The sequence below is a fragment of the Taudactylus pleione genome, unplaced genomic scaffold, assembly GCF_031769625.1.
Source record: "Taudactylus pleione unplaced genomic scaffold, aTauple2 ptg000495l, whole genome shotgun sequence".
Taxonomy (NCBI): domain Eukaryota; kingdom Metazoa; phylum Chordata; class Amphibia; order Anura; family Myobatrachidae; genus Taudactylus; species Taudactylus pleione.
The window spans coordinates 1,053,790-1,073,597 of record NW_028284897.1 but is presented as its reverse complement, the minus strand read 5'-3'; the positions used below and the strand labels follow the sequence as shown (position 1 = coordinate 1,073,597).

Here is a 19,808-nt window from a genome sequence, read left to right as displayed (position 1 = left end):
GTAGGGTGGAACGCACAGCCCGGAAGTAAGAACTGATTGGCTGAGTATTGGTCCGTTCCCTCTGACGTCATCAGGTTGCAATCTCTCATTCCCGTCAGTGCGGTGATTGGCAGCAGCGAGTAGCCAATCAGGTGGCACAAAGTGGGAAGGACGTCCTGTAACTAGCAGCCACCTGCACCTGCCGCTCACAGCTTCATCACTAGAATAACAGACGGATAGCATAATGGTGTCTTCATGTACGGTGACCGGCGGCCATATTCTTATAGTCTCCCAGTCACAGAGCAGGGGGGCGGGGCCACAGGGGCTTTAGCTGCCATTTTGTCATAGACATTCCTGACAGCCAGAGCCAGGTAACGTGTCCTGTATATATTATATTATTATTATATAGGAGGGAGGGGACTGTACAGTTATATATGAGGGGGAATAACACAGCTCCCAGCACACACTGATATGTGATATTATTATTATATAGGGGAGAGGGGACCGTACAGTGATATATGAGGGGAATAACACAGCTCCCAGCACACACTGATATGTGGTATTATTATATAGGGTAGAGGACCGTACAGTGATATATGAGGGGGAATAACACAGCTCCCAGCACACACTGATATGTGGTATTATTATTATATAGGGGATAGGGGACAGTACAGTGATATATGAGGGGGAATAACACAGCTCCCAGCATACACTGATATGTGGTATTATTATTATATAGGGGAGAGGGTCCTGTACAGTGATATATGAGGGGGAATATTACAGCTTCCAGCACACACTGATATGTGGTATTATTATTATATAGGGGGAGGGGACTGTACAGTGATATATGAGGGGGAGTAACACAACTCCCAGCACATACTGATATGTGGTATTATTATTATATAGGGGAGAGGGTCCTGTACAGTGATATATGAGGGGGAATATTACAGCTTCCAGCACACACTGATATGTGGTATTATTATTATATAGGGGGAGGGGACTGTACAGTGATATATGAGGGGGAATAACACAGCTCCCAGCACACACTGATATGTGGTATTATTATATAGGGGGCATGGGACTGTATAGTGTAATAATAGGGGGGGGGGAATAACAGCTCCCAGCACACACTGATAGATATGTGGTATTATTATATAGGGAGAGGGGACTGTACAGTGATATATGAGGGGGAATAACACAGCTCCCAGCACACACTGATATGTGGTATTATTATTATATAGGGGAGAGGGGACTGTACAGTGATATATGAGGGGAAATAACACAGCTCCCAGCACACACTGATATGTGGTATTATTATATAGGGGGGAGGGGACCGTACAGTGATATATGAGGGGGAATAACACAGCTCCCAGCACACACTGATATGTGGTATTATTATTATATAGGGGAGAGGGGACCGTACAGTGATATGAGGGGGAATAACACAGCTCCCAGCACACACTGATATGTGGTATTATTATTATATAGGGAGAGGGGACTGTACAGTTATATATGAGGGGGAATAACACAGCTCCCAGCACACACTGATATGTGATATTATTATTATATAGGGGAGAGGGGACCGTACAGTGATATATGAGGGGGAATAACACAGCTCCCAGCACACACTGATATGTGGTATTATTATTATATAGGGGAGAGGGGACAGTACAGTGATATATGAGGGGGAATAACACAGCTCCCAGCATACACTGATATGTGGTATTATTATTATATAGGGGAGAGGGTCCTGTACAGTGATATATGAGGGGGAATATTACAGCTTCCAGCACACACTGATATGTGGTATTATTATTATATAGGGGGAGGGTCCTGTACAGTGATGTATGAGGGGGAATATTACAGCTTCCAGCACACACTGATATGTGGTATTATTATTATATAGGGGAGAGGGGACAGTACAGTGATATATGAGGGGGAATAACACAACTCCCAGCACATACTGATATGTGGTATTATTATTATATAGGGGAGAGGGTCCTGTACAGTGATATAAGAGGGGGAATATTACAGCTTCCAGCACACACTGATATGTGGTATTATTATTATATAGGGGGAGGGGACTGTACAGTGATATATGAGGGGGAATAACACAGCTCCCAGCACACACTGATATGTGGTATTATTATATAGGGGGCATGGGACTGTATAGTGTAATAATAGGGGGGGGGGAATAACAGCTCCCAGCACACACTGATAGATATGTGGTATTATTATATAGGGAGAGGGGACTGTACAGTGATATATGAGGGGGAATAACACAGCTCCCAGCACACACTGATATGTGGTATTATTATTATATAGGGGAGAGGGGACTGTACAGTGATATATGAGGGGAAATAACACAGCTCCCAGCACACACTGATATGTGGTATTATTATATAGGGGGGAGGGGACAGTACAGTGATATATGAGGGGGAATAACACAGCTCCCAGCACACACTGATATGTGGTATTATTATTATATAGGGGAGAGGGGACCGTACAGTGATATGAGGGGGAATAACACAGCTCCCAGCACACACTGATATGTGGTATTATTATTATATAGGGGAGAGGGGACTGTACAGTGATATATGAGGGGGAATAACACAGCTCCCAGCACACACTGATATGTGGTATTATTATTATATAGGCGAGAGGACTGTACAGTGATATATGAGGGGGAATAACACAGCTCCCAGCACACATTGATATGCAATCCCAGATGCTGGTCTTGTCCCCGGAAGTGCGCCGGTCTCTAGCTTGGTGGCTTCAGCCAGCTCATCTCATCGAGGGTCGCCCCTTTTGGATCCCGGACTGGGTTTTGCTCACGACAATTGCCAGTCTCCGGGGTTGGGGGGCAGTGACCGGCTCGTTGTCTCTTCAGGGCCGTTGGTCTGCGGAGGAAGCAGTTCTTCCCATAAACGTTCTGGAGCTGCGGGCCGTGTACAGGACTCTGCTGTCGTCAGGCACCACTCTTCATGGAAGGGCGGTACAGGTGCAATCCGACAACGCCACCACGGTGGCGTACATCAATCACCAGGGAGGAACTCGCAGTCGAACGGCGATGTTGGAGGTATCTCGCATCCTGGCTTGGGCGGAGAGCCACCTTCCTGCAATCTCGGCAGTCTTCATCCCGGGAGTCCTCAACTGGGAGGCGGACTTCCTCAGCCGTCACGACGTGCACCCAGGGGAATGGTTGCTTCACCCGGAGGTGTTTCAACTTCTCGTGGACAAATGGGGACTGCCGGAGTTGGACCTGATGGCTTCCCGTCACAACTACAAGTTGCCCGTTTTTGGCTCAAGGACAAGGGACGCAGGCGCAAGTCTGGTGGACGCGCTGTCGGTGAAATGGACATTTCACCTAGCGTACCTGTTTCCTCCGATCTCCCTGCTGCCTCGGGTGCTAAGAAAAATCAAACATGACGGAGGCACGTTTCTGCTGGTGGCTCCAGCATGGCCCAGACGTCCTTGGTACTCCGATCTCAAGAGCTTGTCCATCGACGTTCCGTACCTTCTTCAGCGTTGGGACCTGCTGTCTCAGGGGCCCTGCCTTTACCCGGATCTGGGTCGACTGTCTTTGACGGCGTGGCTCTTGAGACAGCCGTCTTAAGGTCTCGGGGGTTTTCAAGCTCTGTCATCAGTACTATGCGCGTAAACCTGCCTCAGCTCGGATTTACCACAGGGTGTGGCACACTTACTTTCAGTAGTGGGAGTCCAGAAACTTTGATCCTCAGGTGTTCAGGGTTTCTAGGATTTTGGCATTTCTTCAGTCAGGTCTTGACCTAGGCTTACGTCTGGCCTCCCTGAAGGTTCATGTGTCGGCTCTGGCTGTGTGGTTCCAACGTAGGATCGCTACACTGCCTGATGTTCACACCTTTTTCCAAGGTGTTCTTCGAATACAGCCTCCCTTTATGCCTCCAGTGGCTCCGTGGGACTTGGCGGTGGTTCTTCGGGTCCTGCAGGGACCTCCTTTTGAGCCTCTTGAGTCGGTTGACCTCAAGTGGCTAACACTTAAGACTGTTTCTCCTGGCAATTACTTTAGCCAGGAGGGTATCTGAGTTGGGGGTGCTTTCTTGTAGTCCCCCCTTCTTAATTTTTCACCAGGACAGAGCGGTGCTTCGCACGCGTCCTGAGTTTTTGCTTAAAGTAGTCTCGTAAGTTCCACATCAATCAGGAACTTGTGGTGCCTGCTTTTCAGTCACCTGATCTTACAGCTGGTGAGGCTTCATTGGACGTTGTCCGTGCTCTCAGAGTTTATGTGGATCGGACTGCTTCTGTAAGAAGGTCCGATTCTTTGTTTGTCCTCTTTGGTTTTCATAAGAGGGGTTGGCCTGCCAACAAACAAACTGTTGCCCGTTGGCTTTGTTCTGTGATTCGTGAGGCTTATGTACAGGAAGGTTTACCTGTTCCAGCCTCTGTTAAGGCTCATTCCACTCGGTCTGTGGGTCTTTCTTGGGCTGCTAGACGTGGGGCCTCCGCGGTTCAGCTGTGCAAGGCAGCCACTTGGTCTTCCATTCAGACGTTTTTGAGGTTTTATGCGTTTGACACATTTGCCTCTCAGGATGCATCCTTTGGGCGCAGGACTCTCCTTTCTGCACAGGAGCGTCCCCGCACTTAGTTGAGCTGCTTTGGGACATCCCCAAGGTCAACCCTGTGGACCCCCTATGGACCCTGAAGTAGAAAACAAGAGATATGGTAAGAACTTACCTTTGTTATCTCTGTTTCTACGAAGTCCATAGGGTCCACAGGGCACCCGTCCTGACGCACCTGGCTTCAAATGGGCTGTGTTGCTGGTCACCGGTTTTCCGTCTCCCATTTCTGTGAGTATGGTTTTCTTGTGTGTTCCAGTCTTCCTTCTCTCTGTTTAGTCTCCTTCTCCGGCCTGGGCTGCTTACCAACTGAGGTGCCTGTGGCTCAGGGGCGGGGTATAGAAGAGGATGGACCCAAGAGCATCCTGGGAGCAGCTAAAGCTTTAACTGCGTGGTGCCCGTGGATCCAGATCCAGCTATACCCCAAGGTCAACCCTGTGGACCCTATGAACTTCGTAGAAACAGAGATAACAAAGGTAAGTTCTTACCATATCTCTTGTTATTCTACTCTGGTTCAAAAGCCGAATGGGTCTCATGGGCCTATCCTCAACCTTAAATCTCTGAACAAGTTCTTCAGAGTGCCCAGGTTCAGGATGGAAACTACGATTCATCATACTGGCTATGGAACCCGGGGATTACATGGTTTCTCTTGATATTCAGGATGCATACCTACATGTACCCATAGCGCCTTCTCACCAACGTTCTCTGTGATTTGCTATTCTGCACCGTCATTTCCAGTTTCGGGCGCTGCCCTTTCCTCTTGTTGGGTACTACAACACCTGCACCTGACGTCTTCGGGCATACGGGTGGTTGATCAAATGGAAAAAGTCCTCCCTAATTCCCGCACAGAGGATGGTTCATTTGGGAGCCTTCCTGGATTCTCATAAGCAGAGTATCTTTCTAACTCCAGAAAAGATCTGCGAGTGCGCAGTTGCCTCCGTAGTCACCGGGTTTCGGTACACTCGGCGATGCAGGTACTGTGGTCCATGGTGTTCACATTCGACATGGTGGAATATCCTCAGTTCCATTCAAGGCCCCTGCAGGGGCTGATATTATCCAAGTGAAACAGATTACCCCACCGGATCAGGACTCAGAAGCTGGTACTTTCTCCGGAGATGTGTCTGTCTCTATCTTGGTGGCTGCAAACAGCTCATCTCACCAAGGGTCGCCCCTTTTGGATCCCGGACTGGGTTCTCCTGATAATGGACGCCAGTCTTTGGGGATGGGGCGCAGTGACCGGTCCTCACACCTTTCAGGGTCAATGGACTGCAGTCGAGACAATACTTCCAATCAACATATTGGAACTCCAGGCAGTGTACAAGGCCCTCAAGATGGTTCAACACCTTTTTCAAGGAAAGCCTGTGCAGGTCTGACAACGCCATCATGGTGGCTTACATCAACCATCAAGGAGGCACTTGAAGTTGGGCAGCAATGGCAGAAGTGTCCCGCATTCTGACATTGGCAGAGTATCACTTCCCAGCAATTTCGGCAGTGTTCATCCCGGGAGTTCTCAATTGTGAACAGACTTCCTCAGCCGCCATAACGTGCATCCAGAGGTGTGGTCTCTTCACCAAGAGGTGTTTCAACTCCTACTGGACAAATGGGGGCTCCCAGAGGTGGACCTCATGGCATCCCGACACAATCACACGTTACCGGTGTACAGGTCCAGAACAAGAGATGCCGAAGCAAGCTTAGTGGATGCTCTGTCAGTGAAATGGACCTTCCAGTTTGCGTACCTATTTCCTCTAGTATCCCTGCTTCCTCGGGTTCTTCGGAAGTTCAAGCAGCACGGAGGCATGGTCCTGCTGGTGGCACCAGCTTGGCCCAGACGTCATTGGTACTGAGATCTTCGGAGTCTTTCCATCAACACTCCATTCCTGCTACCTCAACGTCCAGACCTGTTATCTCAGGGTCCTTGCCTTTACCCGGACCTGGATCTTCTGTCTTTGACGGCGTGGCTCTTGAGACATCCCTCCTAAGGTCCAAAGGATTCTCTAGCTCTGTCATCACCATGATGCTTAAAGCACGTAAACCTGCCTCTGCCAGGATCTTCGACAGAGTGTGGCATACATATTTCCAGCGGTGTCGCTCTCGGGATTACGATCCTCAGGTGTTTTTGGTATAGCCAGGATATTGGCATTCCTTCAAGCTGGATTGGACCTGAAAGTACATGTCTCTGCACTTTCTGTTTGGTTCCAACGAGGAATTGCTCCGCTACCGGATGTCCTCACCTTCCTCCAGGGTGTCCTCTGGATTCAACCTCCCTTTGTTCCCCCAGTGGCTCCTTGGGATTTAGCAGTAGTACTTCGGGCCCTCCAGGGTCCTCCATTTGAACCCCCGGATTCAGTGGAACTTAAGTGGTTAACAGCTAAGACTTTTTCTCCTGGCTATTGCATCTGCCAGAAGGGTGTCAGAATATGGAGCGCTCACCTGTCATCCTCCTTTTCTGATATTTCACCTGGACCGGGCTGTGCTTTGGACTCGCCCTGAGTTTCTTCCTAAGGTGGTTTCTAATTTCCATATTAACCAGGAGATTATTGTACCGGCCTTTCAGTCACCTGACCTCTCGGCAGGTGAGGCCTCATTGGATGTGGTCCGTGCTCTCAGGATGTATGTGGACCGTATCAGTTCCCTTAGGAAATAAGACTCCTTGTTTGTGCTTTATGGATTTCACCAGAAAGGTTGGTCGACCAATAAACAAACATTGGCCAGATGGCTTTGTATGACTATCTCAGAGGCTCACACGCAGGCAGGCCTTCCGGTTCCACCTTCTGTGACTGCTCATTCTACTCGGTCTGTGGACCCCTCGTGGGCAGCTCGCAGTGGCACCTCGGTTGTTCAGCTTTGTAAGGCGGCCACGTGGTCTTCAATTTAGCCCTTTCTAAGGTTCTATGCATTTGATACCTTTGCTTCTCAGGATGCTTCCTTTGGGTGCCGGATTTTCCTCCGAGCACAGGAGTGTCCCCATCCTTAAAAGGGCTGCTTTGGTACATCCCCAAGGTCTCCCTGTGGAGCCTATGGACCCTGAAGAAGAAAATGAGAGATATGGTAAGAACTTACCTTTTGTTAACTCTCTTTCTTCAAAGCCCATAGTGTCCACCGGGCACCTACCCTGATGCACCTGGCTTCATATGGGCTATGTTACTGGTCACCGGTTTCCCGTCTCCTTCTCTGCGAGTGTGATTCTTGAGTGTTCAAGTCGTCCTTCTCTCTCTTTTTACTACTCCGGCATGAGGCTGTATAAGATGTGCCCAGGACTGTATGTATGAGGTATAATGCCGGGGCAGTGACTGTGGATATGGGGGTATATGTGCTGGACATGAGGAAGTGTAAGGTGCGCCCAGGACTGTATGCATGAGATGTAATGCTGGGCAGTAACTGTGGTTATGGGGGGTATATGTGCTGGACATGAGGCTGTATAAGGTGTGCCCAGGGCTGTATGTATGAGGTATAATACTGGGCAGTGACTGTGGGTATAGGGGGTATATGTGCTGGACATGAGGATGTATAAAATGTGCCCAGGACTGTATGTATAAGGTGTAATACTGGGCAGTGACTGTGTGTATGGGGGGTACATGTACTGGACATGAGCCTGTATAATGTGTGCCCAGGACTGTAAGTATGAGGTGTATTGCTGGGCAGTGACTGTGTACGGGGGGTATATGTGCTGGACATCAGGATGTATAAGGTGTGCCCAGAACTGTATGCATAAAGTGTAATGCTGGGCAGTGACTGTGGGTATGGGGGTATTTGTGTTGGACATGAGGATGTATAAGATGTGCCCAGGCCTCTATGTATGAGGTGTATTGCTGGGCAGTGACTGTGTACGAGGGGGTATATGTGCTGGACATGAGGATGTATAAGGTGTGCCCAGAACTGTAAGTATGAGGTGTAATGCTCGGTAGTGGGTATGGGGGGTTTATGTGCTGGACATGAGGATGTATAAGGTGTGCCCAGGACTCTATGTATGAGGTGTAATGCTGGGCAGTGACTGTGGGTAGAGGGGGTATATGTGCTGGACATGAGGATGTATAAGGTGTGCCCAGAACTGTATGTATAAGGTATAATGCTGGGTAGTGGGTATGGGGGGTATATGTGCTGGACATGAGGATGTATAAGGTGTGCCCAGGACTCTATGTATGAGCTGTAATTCTGGGTAGTGACTGTGGGTAGGGGGGGGGGGTATATGTGCTGGACATGAGGATGTATAAGGGGTGCAGTGACTGTGTGTATGGGGGGTATATGTGCTGGACATGAGGCTGTATAATGTGTGCCCAGGACTGTGTATGAGGTGTAATGCTGGGTAGTGACTGTGGGTATGGGGGTATATGTGCTGGACATGAGGGTGTATAATGTGTGCCCAGGACTGTATGTATGAGGTGTAATGCTGGGCAGTGACTGTGGGTATAGGGGGTATATGTGCTGGACATGAGGGTGCATAATGTGTGCCCAGGAGTGTATGTATGAGGTGTAATGCTGGGCTGTGACTGTGGGTATGCGGGGTATATGTGCTGGACATGAGAATGTGTAAGGTGTGCCCAGAACTGTATGTCTGAGGTGTAATGCTGGATAGTGGCTATGGGGGGTATGTGTGCTGGACATGAGGCTGTATAAGGTGTGCCCAGGACTGTATGTATGGGGTGTAATGCTGGGCAGTGACTGTGGGTATGGGGGTATATGTGCTGGACATGAGGATGTATAAGGTGTGCCCAGGACTGTATGTAAGAGGTGTAATGCTGGGCGGTGACTGTGGGTATAGGGGGTATATGTGCTGGACATGACAATTTATAAGTTGTGCACAGGACTGTATGTATAAGGTGTAATACTGGGCAGTGACTGTGTGTATGGGGGGGTATATGTGCTGGATATGAGGATGTATAAGGTGTGCCCAGGACTGTATGTATAAGGTGTAATGCTGGGCAGTGACTGTGTATGGGGGTATATGAGCTGGAAATGAGGATGTATAAGATGTGCCCAGAATTGTATGTATAAGGTGTAATACTGGGTAGTGGCTGTGTACTGGGGGATATATGTGCTGGATATGAGGATGTATAAGGTGTGCCCAGGTCTGTATGTATAAGGTGTAATACTGGACAGTGATTGTGGGTATGGGGGTATATGTGCTGGACATGAGGATGTATAAGGTGTGCACAGGACTGTATGTATGAGGTGTAATGCTGGGCAGTGACTGTGGGTATGGGGGTATATGTGCTGGACATGAGAATGTATAAGGTGTGCCCAGAACTGTATGTATGAGGTGTAATGCTGGGCAGTGATTGTGGGTATGGGGGTATATGTGCTGGACATGAGGATGTATAAGGTGTGCCCAGAACTGTATGTATGAGGTGTAATGCTGGGCAGTGATTGTGGGTATGGGGGTATATGTGCTGGACATGAGAATGTATAAGGTGTGCCCAGAACTGTATGTATGAGGTGTAATGCTGGGCAGTGACTGTGGGTATGGGGGGTATATGTGCTGGACATGAGGATGTATAAGGTGTGCCCAGAACTGTATGTATGAGGTGTAATGCTGGGCAGTGACTGTGTAATTATTATATTCATTCTTAGACGATTGAGCTGTGGTGAAATCACAGTTTCACCGAAGATGGACAAGGACCAGAGTCACAAAAGCCAGAAGATTTTACACTTCACCCTAGAGATAATCTACGTGCTGACTGGGGAGGTGAGAGGTTCTGGGGGGGAAGGGTCACAATGATATCACTTATATCTGTAGTAATAATACAGGGACATGACTGGGGAGGTGAGAGGGTCTGGGAGTGTCACAGTGACATCACTTATATCTATAGTAATAATACAGGGACATGACTGGGGAGGTGAGGGGATCTGGGAGTGTCACAGTGACATCACTTATATCTATAGTAATAATACAGGGACATGACTGGGGAGGTGAGAGGATCTGGGAGTGTCACAGTGACATCACTTATATCTATACTAATAATACAGGGACATGACTGGGGAGGTGAGGGGATCTGGGAGTGTCACAGTGATATCACTTATATCTATAGTAATAATACAGGGACATGACTGGGGAGGTGAGGGGGATCTGGGAGTGTCACAGTGACATCACTTATATCTATAGTAATAATAGAGGGACATGACTGGGGAGGTGAGGGGATCTGGGAGTGTCACAGTGACATCACTTATATCTATAGTAATAATACAGGGACATGACTGGGGAGGTGAGGGGGATCTGGGAGTGTCACAGTGACATCACTTATATCTATAGTAATAATAGAGGGACATGACTGGGGAGGTGAGGGGATCTGGGAGTGTCACAGTGACATCACTTCTATCTATAGTAATAATACAGGGACATGACTGGGGAGGTGAGGGGATCTGGGAGTGTCACAGTGACATCACTTATATCTATAGTAATAATACAGGGACATGACTGGGGAGGTGAGGGGGATGTGGGAGTGTCACAGTGACATTAGTTACAGCTATAGTAATTGTTCAGTAATATTACTGGGGAGGTGATGTCATCTGGGAGTGTATGTAGTGATGTTTGCTGTCTCCCCCAATACATAGGAGTACACAGTAGTGAAGAAGACATCTGGTGAGTGTGAGACACTCAGCAGCCAGACCCATGGGTCAGGAGGACTCAGCACGACCCAGAGCCAAATCACGGTGCCTCCACCTCACTCACTGATACATGAGAGACACAATGACCAGAAGATCCTGGAACTCACCAACAAGATCATTCAGCTGCTGACAGGAGAGGTGACTGCTGGGAATGGGACATTATACAGTAACATCAGGGGATGTGTCTGGGTGATGACTGGAGAGGTGATTGCTGGGAATGGGACATTGGGAGTATAATACAGCATTCACAGCAGCGGGTGTATAATACAGCATTCACAGCAGCGGGTGTATAATACAGCATTCACAGCAGCGGGTGTATAATACAGCATTCAGAGCAGCGGGAGTATAATACAGCAGTCACTGCAGCGGGTATATAATACAGCATTCACAGCAGCGGGTGTATAATACAGCATTCAGAGCAGCGGGAGTATAATACAGCATTCAGAGTAGCGGGTGTATAATACAGCATTCACAGCAGCGGGTGTATAATACAGCATTCAGAGCAACGGGAGTATAATACAGCCATCACAGCAGCGGGTGTATAATACAGCCGTCACAGCAGCGGGTGTATAATACAGCCGTCACAGCAGCGGGTGTATAATACAGCCGTCACAGCAGCGGGTGTATAATACAGCATTCACAGCAGCGGGAGTATAATACAGCATTCACAGCAGCGGGTGTATAATACAGCATTCAGAGCAGCGGGAGTATAATACAGCAGTCATAGCAGCGGGTGTATAATACAGCATTCAGAGCAGCGGGAGTATAATACAGCATTCACAGCAGCGGGTGTATAATACAGCATTCACAGCAGCGGGTGTATAATACAGCATTCACAGCAGCGGGTGTATAATACAGCATTCAGAGCAGCGGGAGTATAATACAGCAGTCACTGCAGCGGGTATATAATACAGCATTCACAGCAGCGGGTGTATAATACAGCATTCAGAGCAGCGGGAGTATAATACAGCATTCAGAGTAGCGGGTGTATAATACAGCATTCACAGCAGCGGGTGTATAATACAGCATTCAGAGCAACGGGAGTATAATACAGCCGTCACAGCAGCGGGTGTATAATACAGCCGTCACAGCAGCGGGTGTATAATACAGCCGTCACAGCAGCGGGTGTATAATACAGCATTCACAGCAGCGGGAGTATAATACAGCATTCACAGCAGCGGGTGTATAATACAGCATTCAGAGCAGCGGGAGTATAATACAGCAGTCATAGCAGCGGGTGTATAATACAGCATTCAGAGCAGCGGGAGTATAATACAGCATTCACAGCAGCGGGTGTATAATACAGCATTCACAGCAGCGGGTGTATAATACAGCATTCAGAGCAGCGGGAGTATAATACAGCATTCAGAGCAGCGGGTGTATAATACAGCATTCACAGCAGCGGGTGTATAATACAGCATTCAGAGCAACGGGAGTATAATACAGCTATCACAGCAGCGGGTGTATAATACAGCATTCACAGCAGCGGGTGTATAATACAGCCGTCACAGCAGCGGGTGTATAATACAGCCGTCACAGCAGCGGGTGTATAATACAGCCGTCACAGCAGCGGGTGTATAATACAGCACTCACAGCAGCGGGTGTGCAATACAGCACTCACAGCAGCGGGTGTGCAATACAGCCGTCACAGCAGCGGGTGTGCAATACAGCCGTCACAGCAGCGGGTGTATAATACAGCATTCACAGCAGCGGGTGTGTAATACAGCATTCACAGCAGCGGGTGTGTAATACAGCATTCACAGCAGCGGGTGTGTAATACAGCCATCACAGGAGCGGGTGTGTAATACAGCATTCACAGCAGCGGGTGTGCAATACAGCAATCACAGCAGCGGGTGTGCAATACAGCACTCACAGCAGCGGGTGTGCAATACAGCCGTCACAGCAGCGGGTGTGCAATACAGCCGTCACAGCAGCGGGTGTGCAATACAGCCGTCACAGCAGCGGGTGTGTAATACAGCATTCACAGCAGCGGGTGTGTAATACAGCATTCACAGCAGCGGGTGTGTAATACAGCATTCACAGCAGCGGGTGTGTAATACAGCATTCACAACAATATAGCATTCACAGCAGCGGGTGTATAATACAGCCATCACAGCAGCGGGTGTATAATACAGCATTCACAGCAGCGGGTGTATAATACAGCATTCACAGCAGCGGGTGTATAATACAGCATTCACAGCAGCGGGTGTATAATACAGCAATCACAGCAGATGGGTGTATAATACGGCAGTCACAGTATGGGTGTATAATACAGCCATCACAGCAGCAGGTGTATAATACAGCATTCACAGCAGCGGGTGTATAATACAGCCATCACAGCAGCGGGTGTATAATACAGCCATCACAGCAGCGGGTGTATAATACAGCCATCACAGCAGCGGGTGTATAATACAGCATTCACAAGAATACAGCATTCACAGCAGCGGGTGTATAATACAGCAATCACAGCAGCGGGTGTATAATACAGCCGTCACAGCAGCGGGTGTATAATACAGCATTCACAGCAGCGGATGTATAATACAGCATTCACAGCAATACAGCATTCTTCACAGCACTGGGTGTATAATACAACCATCACAGCAGTGGGTGTATAATACAGCCATCACAGCAGCGGGTGTATAATACAGCCATCACAGCAGCGGGTGTATAATACAGCCATCACAGCAGCGGGTGCATAATACAGTATTCACAGCAGCGGGTGTATAATACAGCATTCACAAGAATACAGCATTCACAGCAGCGGGTGTATAATACAGCCATCACAGCAGCGGGTGTATAATACAGCCATCACAGCAGCGGGTGTATAATACAGCCATCACAGCAGCGGGTGTATAATACAGCCATTACAGCAGCGGGTGTATAATACAGCCATCACAGTAGCGGGTGTATAATACAGCATTCACAGCAGCGGGTGTTTAATACAGCATTCACAACAATACAGCATTCACAGCAGCGGGTGTATAATACAGCCATCACAGCAGCGGGTGTATAATACAGTATTCACAGCAGCGGGTGTATAATACAGCATTCACAAGAATACAGCATTCACAGCAGCGGGTGTATAATACAGCCATCACAGCAGCGGGTGTATAATACAGCATTCACAGCAGCGGGTGTATAATACAGCATTCACAACAATACAGCATTCACAGCAGCGGGTGTATAATACAGCATTCACAACAATACAGCATTCACAGCAGCAGGTGTGTAATACAGCCATCACAGCAGCGGGTGTGTAATACAGCCATCACAGCAGCGGGTGTAAAATACAGCCATCACAGTAGCGGGTGTATAATACAGCCATCACAGTAGCGGGTGTATAATACAGCATTCACAGCAGCGGGTGTATAATACAGCATTCACAACAATGCAGCATTCACAGCAGCAGGTGTATAATACAGCATTCACAGCAGCGGGTGTATAATACAGCATTCACAGCAATACAGCATTCACAGCAGCGGGTGTATAATACAGCATTCACAGCAGCGGGTGTATAATACAGCATTCACAGCAGCGGGTGTATAATACAGCATTCACAGCAGCGGGTGTATAATACAGCATTCACAACAATACAGCATTCACAGCAGCGGGCGTATAATAGCCGCGGATGCAGAGGGACCTCCTGGCCCAGGAGGCATTGGTTCTCCGATCTGACATGACTATCCATAGACCGTCCACTTCCACTGCCTGTATGTCAGGATCTGCTAATGCAAGGGTCCCTGCCTTTACCAGGATTTACCTCGGCTGGCTTTGGCGGCATGGCTCTTGAGTCTTCCGTATTGAAAGCCAGGGGTTTTTCGGCTTCTGTGATTCAGACGATGCTGAGAGCAAGGAAGCCTGCTTCTGCTCGCATTTATCACAGAATTTGGCATTCAATTTTTCTTTAGTGTTCCCACAGAAAATATGAGTTTTTCAAGTCATCAAGAGTATTTGCTTTTCTTCAGATTGGATCAGACTTAGGTCTTTACCTGGCTACCTTGAGAGTCCAAGTTTCTGCTTTGACTGTTTGGTTCCAGTGCAAGATTGCCCCTCTGCCGGATGTTAGAACATTATTTCAGGGGGCTCTTCGGGTGCAACCTTCATTTCTCCCACCGGTGGCACTGTGGGATTTGTCTTTGGTTCTCAGGGCGCTGCAGTAGCATCCTTTTGAACCCTTGGATAAGGTGGACTTGAGATGGCTGACAGGGAAAACACTTGTTCTCCTCGTCAGCTCGCAGAGATTCTGACTTGGCAGCTCTGTCATGTCGCTCTCCATATTAGATTTCTCATCAAAATAGAGCAGTCTGCCATACCAAGGCGGGCTACCTCCCACAGGTTGTTTCCCGTTTTCATATAAATGAGGACATTGTAGTCCCAGCCTTTCAGTCCTTAGAACTGTCTGCAGGTGAAGCTTCCCTGAATGTGGTTCGAGCCCTTCGTATTTACGTGGATTGGACCAGTTCCATCAGGAAATCGGACTCTCTCTTTGTGTTATATGGATTTCACAAACGAGGTTGGCCAGCAAACAAACAAACGTTAGCTCGCTGGCTTCGTATGACTATTTCTCAAGTCTATACACAGGCTGGTCTCCACTCGGTCTGTTGGATCATCGTGGGTGGTAAGACATGGTGCCTCGGCTGAACAGCTTTGCAAGGCAGCCACTTGGTCTTCCGTTAATACGTTTATCCAGTTTTATGTTTTTGATACGTTTGCCTCCCAGGGTGCTTCCTTTGGGCAGCGGACTCTCCTCTCTGCGCAGGAGCATCCGCACCATTCAGGGAACTGCTTTACGACGTCCCCAAGGTAATTCCTGTGGACCCTATGGAACCCGAATAAGAAATACAGAATTATGGTATAACATACCTTTGATAATTCTTTTTCTTCAAGGTCTATAGGGTCCACAGGGCGCCCACCCTGACGCACCTTTCCTCAGTTGGGATCTGTTCTTTAGCCTTTTTTTCACAGATTCCCTCTTTGAATGTTGAGTGTTTCTTGTGTATTTTTCTTCCTTCCCCACTCTCCGTCTCATGCCGTGGCTTGTTTACAAATGAATGCCTATGGCTGGGGGCGGGGTATGTAGGGAGGAGGACCAGTGCATGCTGGGAGCTCCAAAGCTTTGCTGTTTGGTGCATTGGATGCGATCCAACTTCATATCCCAAGGTAATTCCTATGGACCTCGAAGAAAAATAATTGTCAAAGTTATGTTATACCATAATTCTGCGTGTGTATATATATATATATATATATATATATATATAAAAACACAAAACTCGGGCCCGACTCAGATCCGCTCGCTAAGCCGCGATCGCATGCAGCCAAAGGGGGCCGGGTGTACAAATTTTGTGATCACACGGCCTGGCTTAAGGACACCCTCTTTGTCTTAGCATGCGGCGGCTGTGTGATCGCAAGCTGGTCTAATGCCGCCCCCTTTCCCTACGTAACACACGTCATCTCCAGGACGTGTATTAAACCATCGAGAACCATCGAAGGCAAACGCAGTGCTTGTAGTAGACCCTACCCTACCGCAAGCACTGCAAGTGCCTCAGTCAAAAAAAGAGCCAGGTGACGTGTACAATGATGCTCCCATTTAATTATGTACGCCCTGTAAATGCCGTTTTGACGGTCATACATGCCTGCATTCGCAGCACACCTCCCCCGTTCACAAGCACCTTCCCCTGTTACCACCCACAAACGGCACTTTCTGTCACTCAAACTAGCGGACTGTCTGTGTGTTAAGGGCGATCGTTTCCCGATCGCAATGACTGGCACACGCACTGCGAACCATACACATGCGCAGAACACAAAAATCGCCAGCTACCGTGCGATCGCGGCTTAGCGAGTGGGTCTGAATCGGCCCCTCAGCACTCTGGTCCAGGAAATGGGGTCCGGAGAGCTCAGCAACACCAAAAGACCCGGAAGACCACGGAAAACAACTGTGGTGGATGACAAAAGAATTATTTCCCTGGTGAAGAAAAACCCCTTCACAACAGTTGGCCAAATCAAGAACACTCTCCAGGAGGTAGATGTATATGTGTCAAAGTCAACAATCAAGAGAAGACTTCACAAGAGTGAATATAGAGGGTTCACCACAAGATGCAAACCATTGGTGAGCCACAAAAACAGGAAGACCAGATTAGAGTTTGCCAAACAACATCTAAAAAAGCCATTACAGTTCTGGAACAACATCCTATGGACAGATGAGACAAAGATCACCTTGTACCAGAGTGATGGGAAGAGAAGAGAAGGAAATGAACTGCTCATGATCCAAAACATACCACCTCATCAGTGAAGCATGGTGGTGGTAGTGTCATGGCGTGGGCATGTATGGCTGCCAATGAAACTGGTTCCCTTGTATTTATTGATGATGTGACTGCTGACAAAAGCAGCAGAATGAATTCTGAAGTGTTTCGGGCAATATTATATGCTCATATTCAGTCATATGCTTCAGAAATCATTGGACAGCGCTTCACAGTGCAGATGGACAATGACCCGAAGCATACTGCAAAAGCAACCAAAGAGTTTTTTAAGGCTAAAAAGTGGAATGTTATGCAATGGCCAAGTCAATCCCCTGACCTGAATCCGATTGAGCATGCATTTCACTTGATGAAGACAAAACTGAAGGGAAAATGCCCCCAAGAACAAGCAGGAACTGAAGACATTTGCAGTAGAGGCCTGGCAGAGCATCACCAGGGATGAAACCCAGCGTCTGGTGATGTCTATGCGTTCCAGACTTCAGGCTGTAATTGCCTGCAAAGGATTTGCAACAAAGTATTAAAAAGTGAAAGTTAGATTTAGGATTGTTTAGTTTGTCCCATTACTTTTGGGCCATTAAAATGTGGGAGGCACATATAGAAACCATTGTAATTCCTACACCGTTCACCTGATTTGGATGTAATTACCCTCAAATTAAATCTGAAAGTCTGCAGTTAAATCACATCTTGTTTGTTTCATTTCAAAGCCATTGTGGTGGTGAATAGAGGACAAAATATGAAAATTCTGTCAATGTCCCAATATTTATGGACCTGACTGTATATATGTGTATATATATATATATATATATATATATATATATATTTATTCCCTCCGCACTGCCATGGCTCCGCTGTTGTAAATATATTAAAGTTAATACAGTGGGTTTTTTTTAAACTATAATAATTGTTGATTTTTTATTATCATCACATTCATCATGTAATTAATAGCTATTTAAACTTGATTTTGCATTTTTGTTAAAAAAATATATATATTTTAAATCAGGTTTAAATAGCTATTTAATTACATGATGTGATCATAAAAAAATTTACAATTTTGGTGACATTTTAGGGAAAAATTTTAGCCAGTTAAGTGGTTACATTTTTCCAAGCTGCCTCCGCATAACTAGTCCAGACTATGCTATCTGGATTCTTTTTCTTGAAACATTTGGTTATTGGCGCTGCTTTGGTCACAAAATCCAGATAGTAGCCCACTAAGAAGATAGAGGTCCTAAGTTGTGTTTTCCTTTCTGGTTTAGCCATGAGGATACGGCCTCCACTTTATTCATTCAGGGCTTTACTTGTCCATGGCTAACTACATTCTGATGGTGCATTTCTCAGGGTTGGCATTAAACCTATCAAGCCTATTGCCTGGCCGACTTGTTCAGCATCAGGATCCTTGATCCTTGTTTCTCAGGAAATCTTTAAGTTAAGCTCTCAGGTGCTGATCATTACCTGACTGATGATCTGAGCAAGCTGCATAACATCCTACACCCAGGTAACGAGGTGGTGAGTATGTCCCAACTCACTTTGCACCTGAAAGGCCTCAGCTGTGGCTCTGGGACTCTCCTTCCACATACCCTCTTTGTGAGATCTATTTCTTAACTGTAACTTAACCTTAACTTAGGTGAAGCTGACCGACTTCCAGGCGAGCTTGCCCGTTCGCCTTCCCAGACGTTACTCTGCATTTGTGATCCACCTTTCCTTTTCCTCCCCTCTGACATACTGATGGTGTATTTCTCAGGGTTGACAGTAAACCCATGCGCCCGGAGGGAGTCAAGAACGGCCTCCACCTTTGAGAGGTGTGACTCGCAGTCTTGACTTCAACTCACAATATGATCTAAGTATGCAGCTGACTTCTCTTGATGAGTCCTCAGCAGTTTATTCATTGATCTTTGTAATGTCGCAGGGGCACCATGTAAACTAAATGGTAATATTCAGTATTGAAACAATCCCTCTGGCGTTTCTGCTAATGGGATTAGCTAAATGCCCTTAGCAGTGGCGGGCCCAGGTGCCAGAATATGCTTTGGGCCCCCTCCCATTCCTGGCTCTCTGCACCCCAACATCTGACACAGACGCATAGAATATAGGCATGCCACATATCATAGTAATCAGCAGAAGCTGCTTGCGCTAACAATTCACACAGCTGTGCAAAAAAGTCGCACGAAAAGATGCTCGGCGCTACCGGGTCACGGCATGGCTCGACTAGAAGGGCTGTTTAGCACGCAAGGAGGCTTGATGTATGACTCATACAGTATGAGGACACATCTGTAGCTGGCCCCTGCTTAGATCATCTCCGCAGGGGCCAGCTACCAGCAGCACAGCCAGCAGCTGGTCGCGGATCATCACTTTGGTAATCCGATCGCTTCATCACTCCATAGAT

At 47.6% G+C, this 19,808-nt stretch overlaps 2 protein-coding genes across 3 annotated transcripts in view; one reads left to right on the top strand and one right to left on the bottom strand.

Moving 5' to 3' along the window:
- Nucleotides 1-19,808, bottom strand: part of LOC148502496 (uncharacterized) — a 258,997-nt gene that overhangs the window by 24,965 nt on the left and 214,224 nt on the right.
- The window catches only part of LOC148502501 (uncharacterized), a 32,255-nt gene continuing 12,787 nt past the window's right edge, over nucleotides 341-19,808 (top strand). For both annotated transcript variants that reach the window (XM_088449780.1, XM_088449779.1), the window contains exons 1-3: nucleotides 341-350; nucleotides 10,143-10,257; nucleotides 11,124-11,315. In XM_088449780.1, the coding sequence (XP_088305906.1) occupies nucleotides 10,180-10,257; nucleotides 11,124-11,315 (270 nt within the window). In that variant the 5' untranslated portion in view covers nucleotides 341-350; nucleotides 10,143-10,179. The remainder of the gene's footprint in view (nucleotides 351-10,142; nucleotides 10,258-11,123; nucleotides 11,316-19,808) is intronic.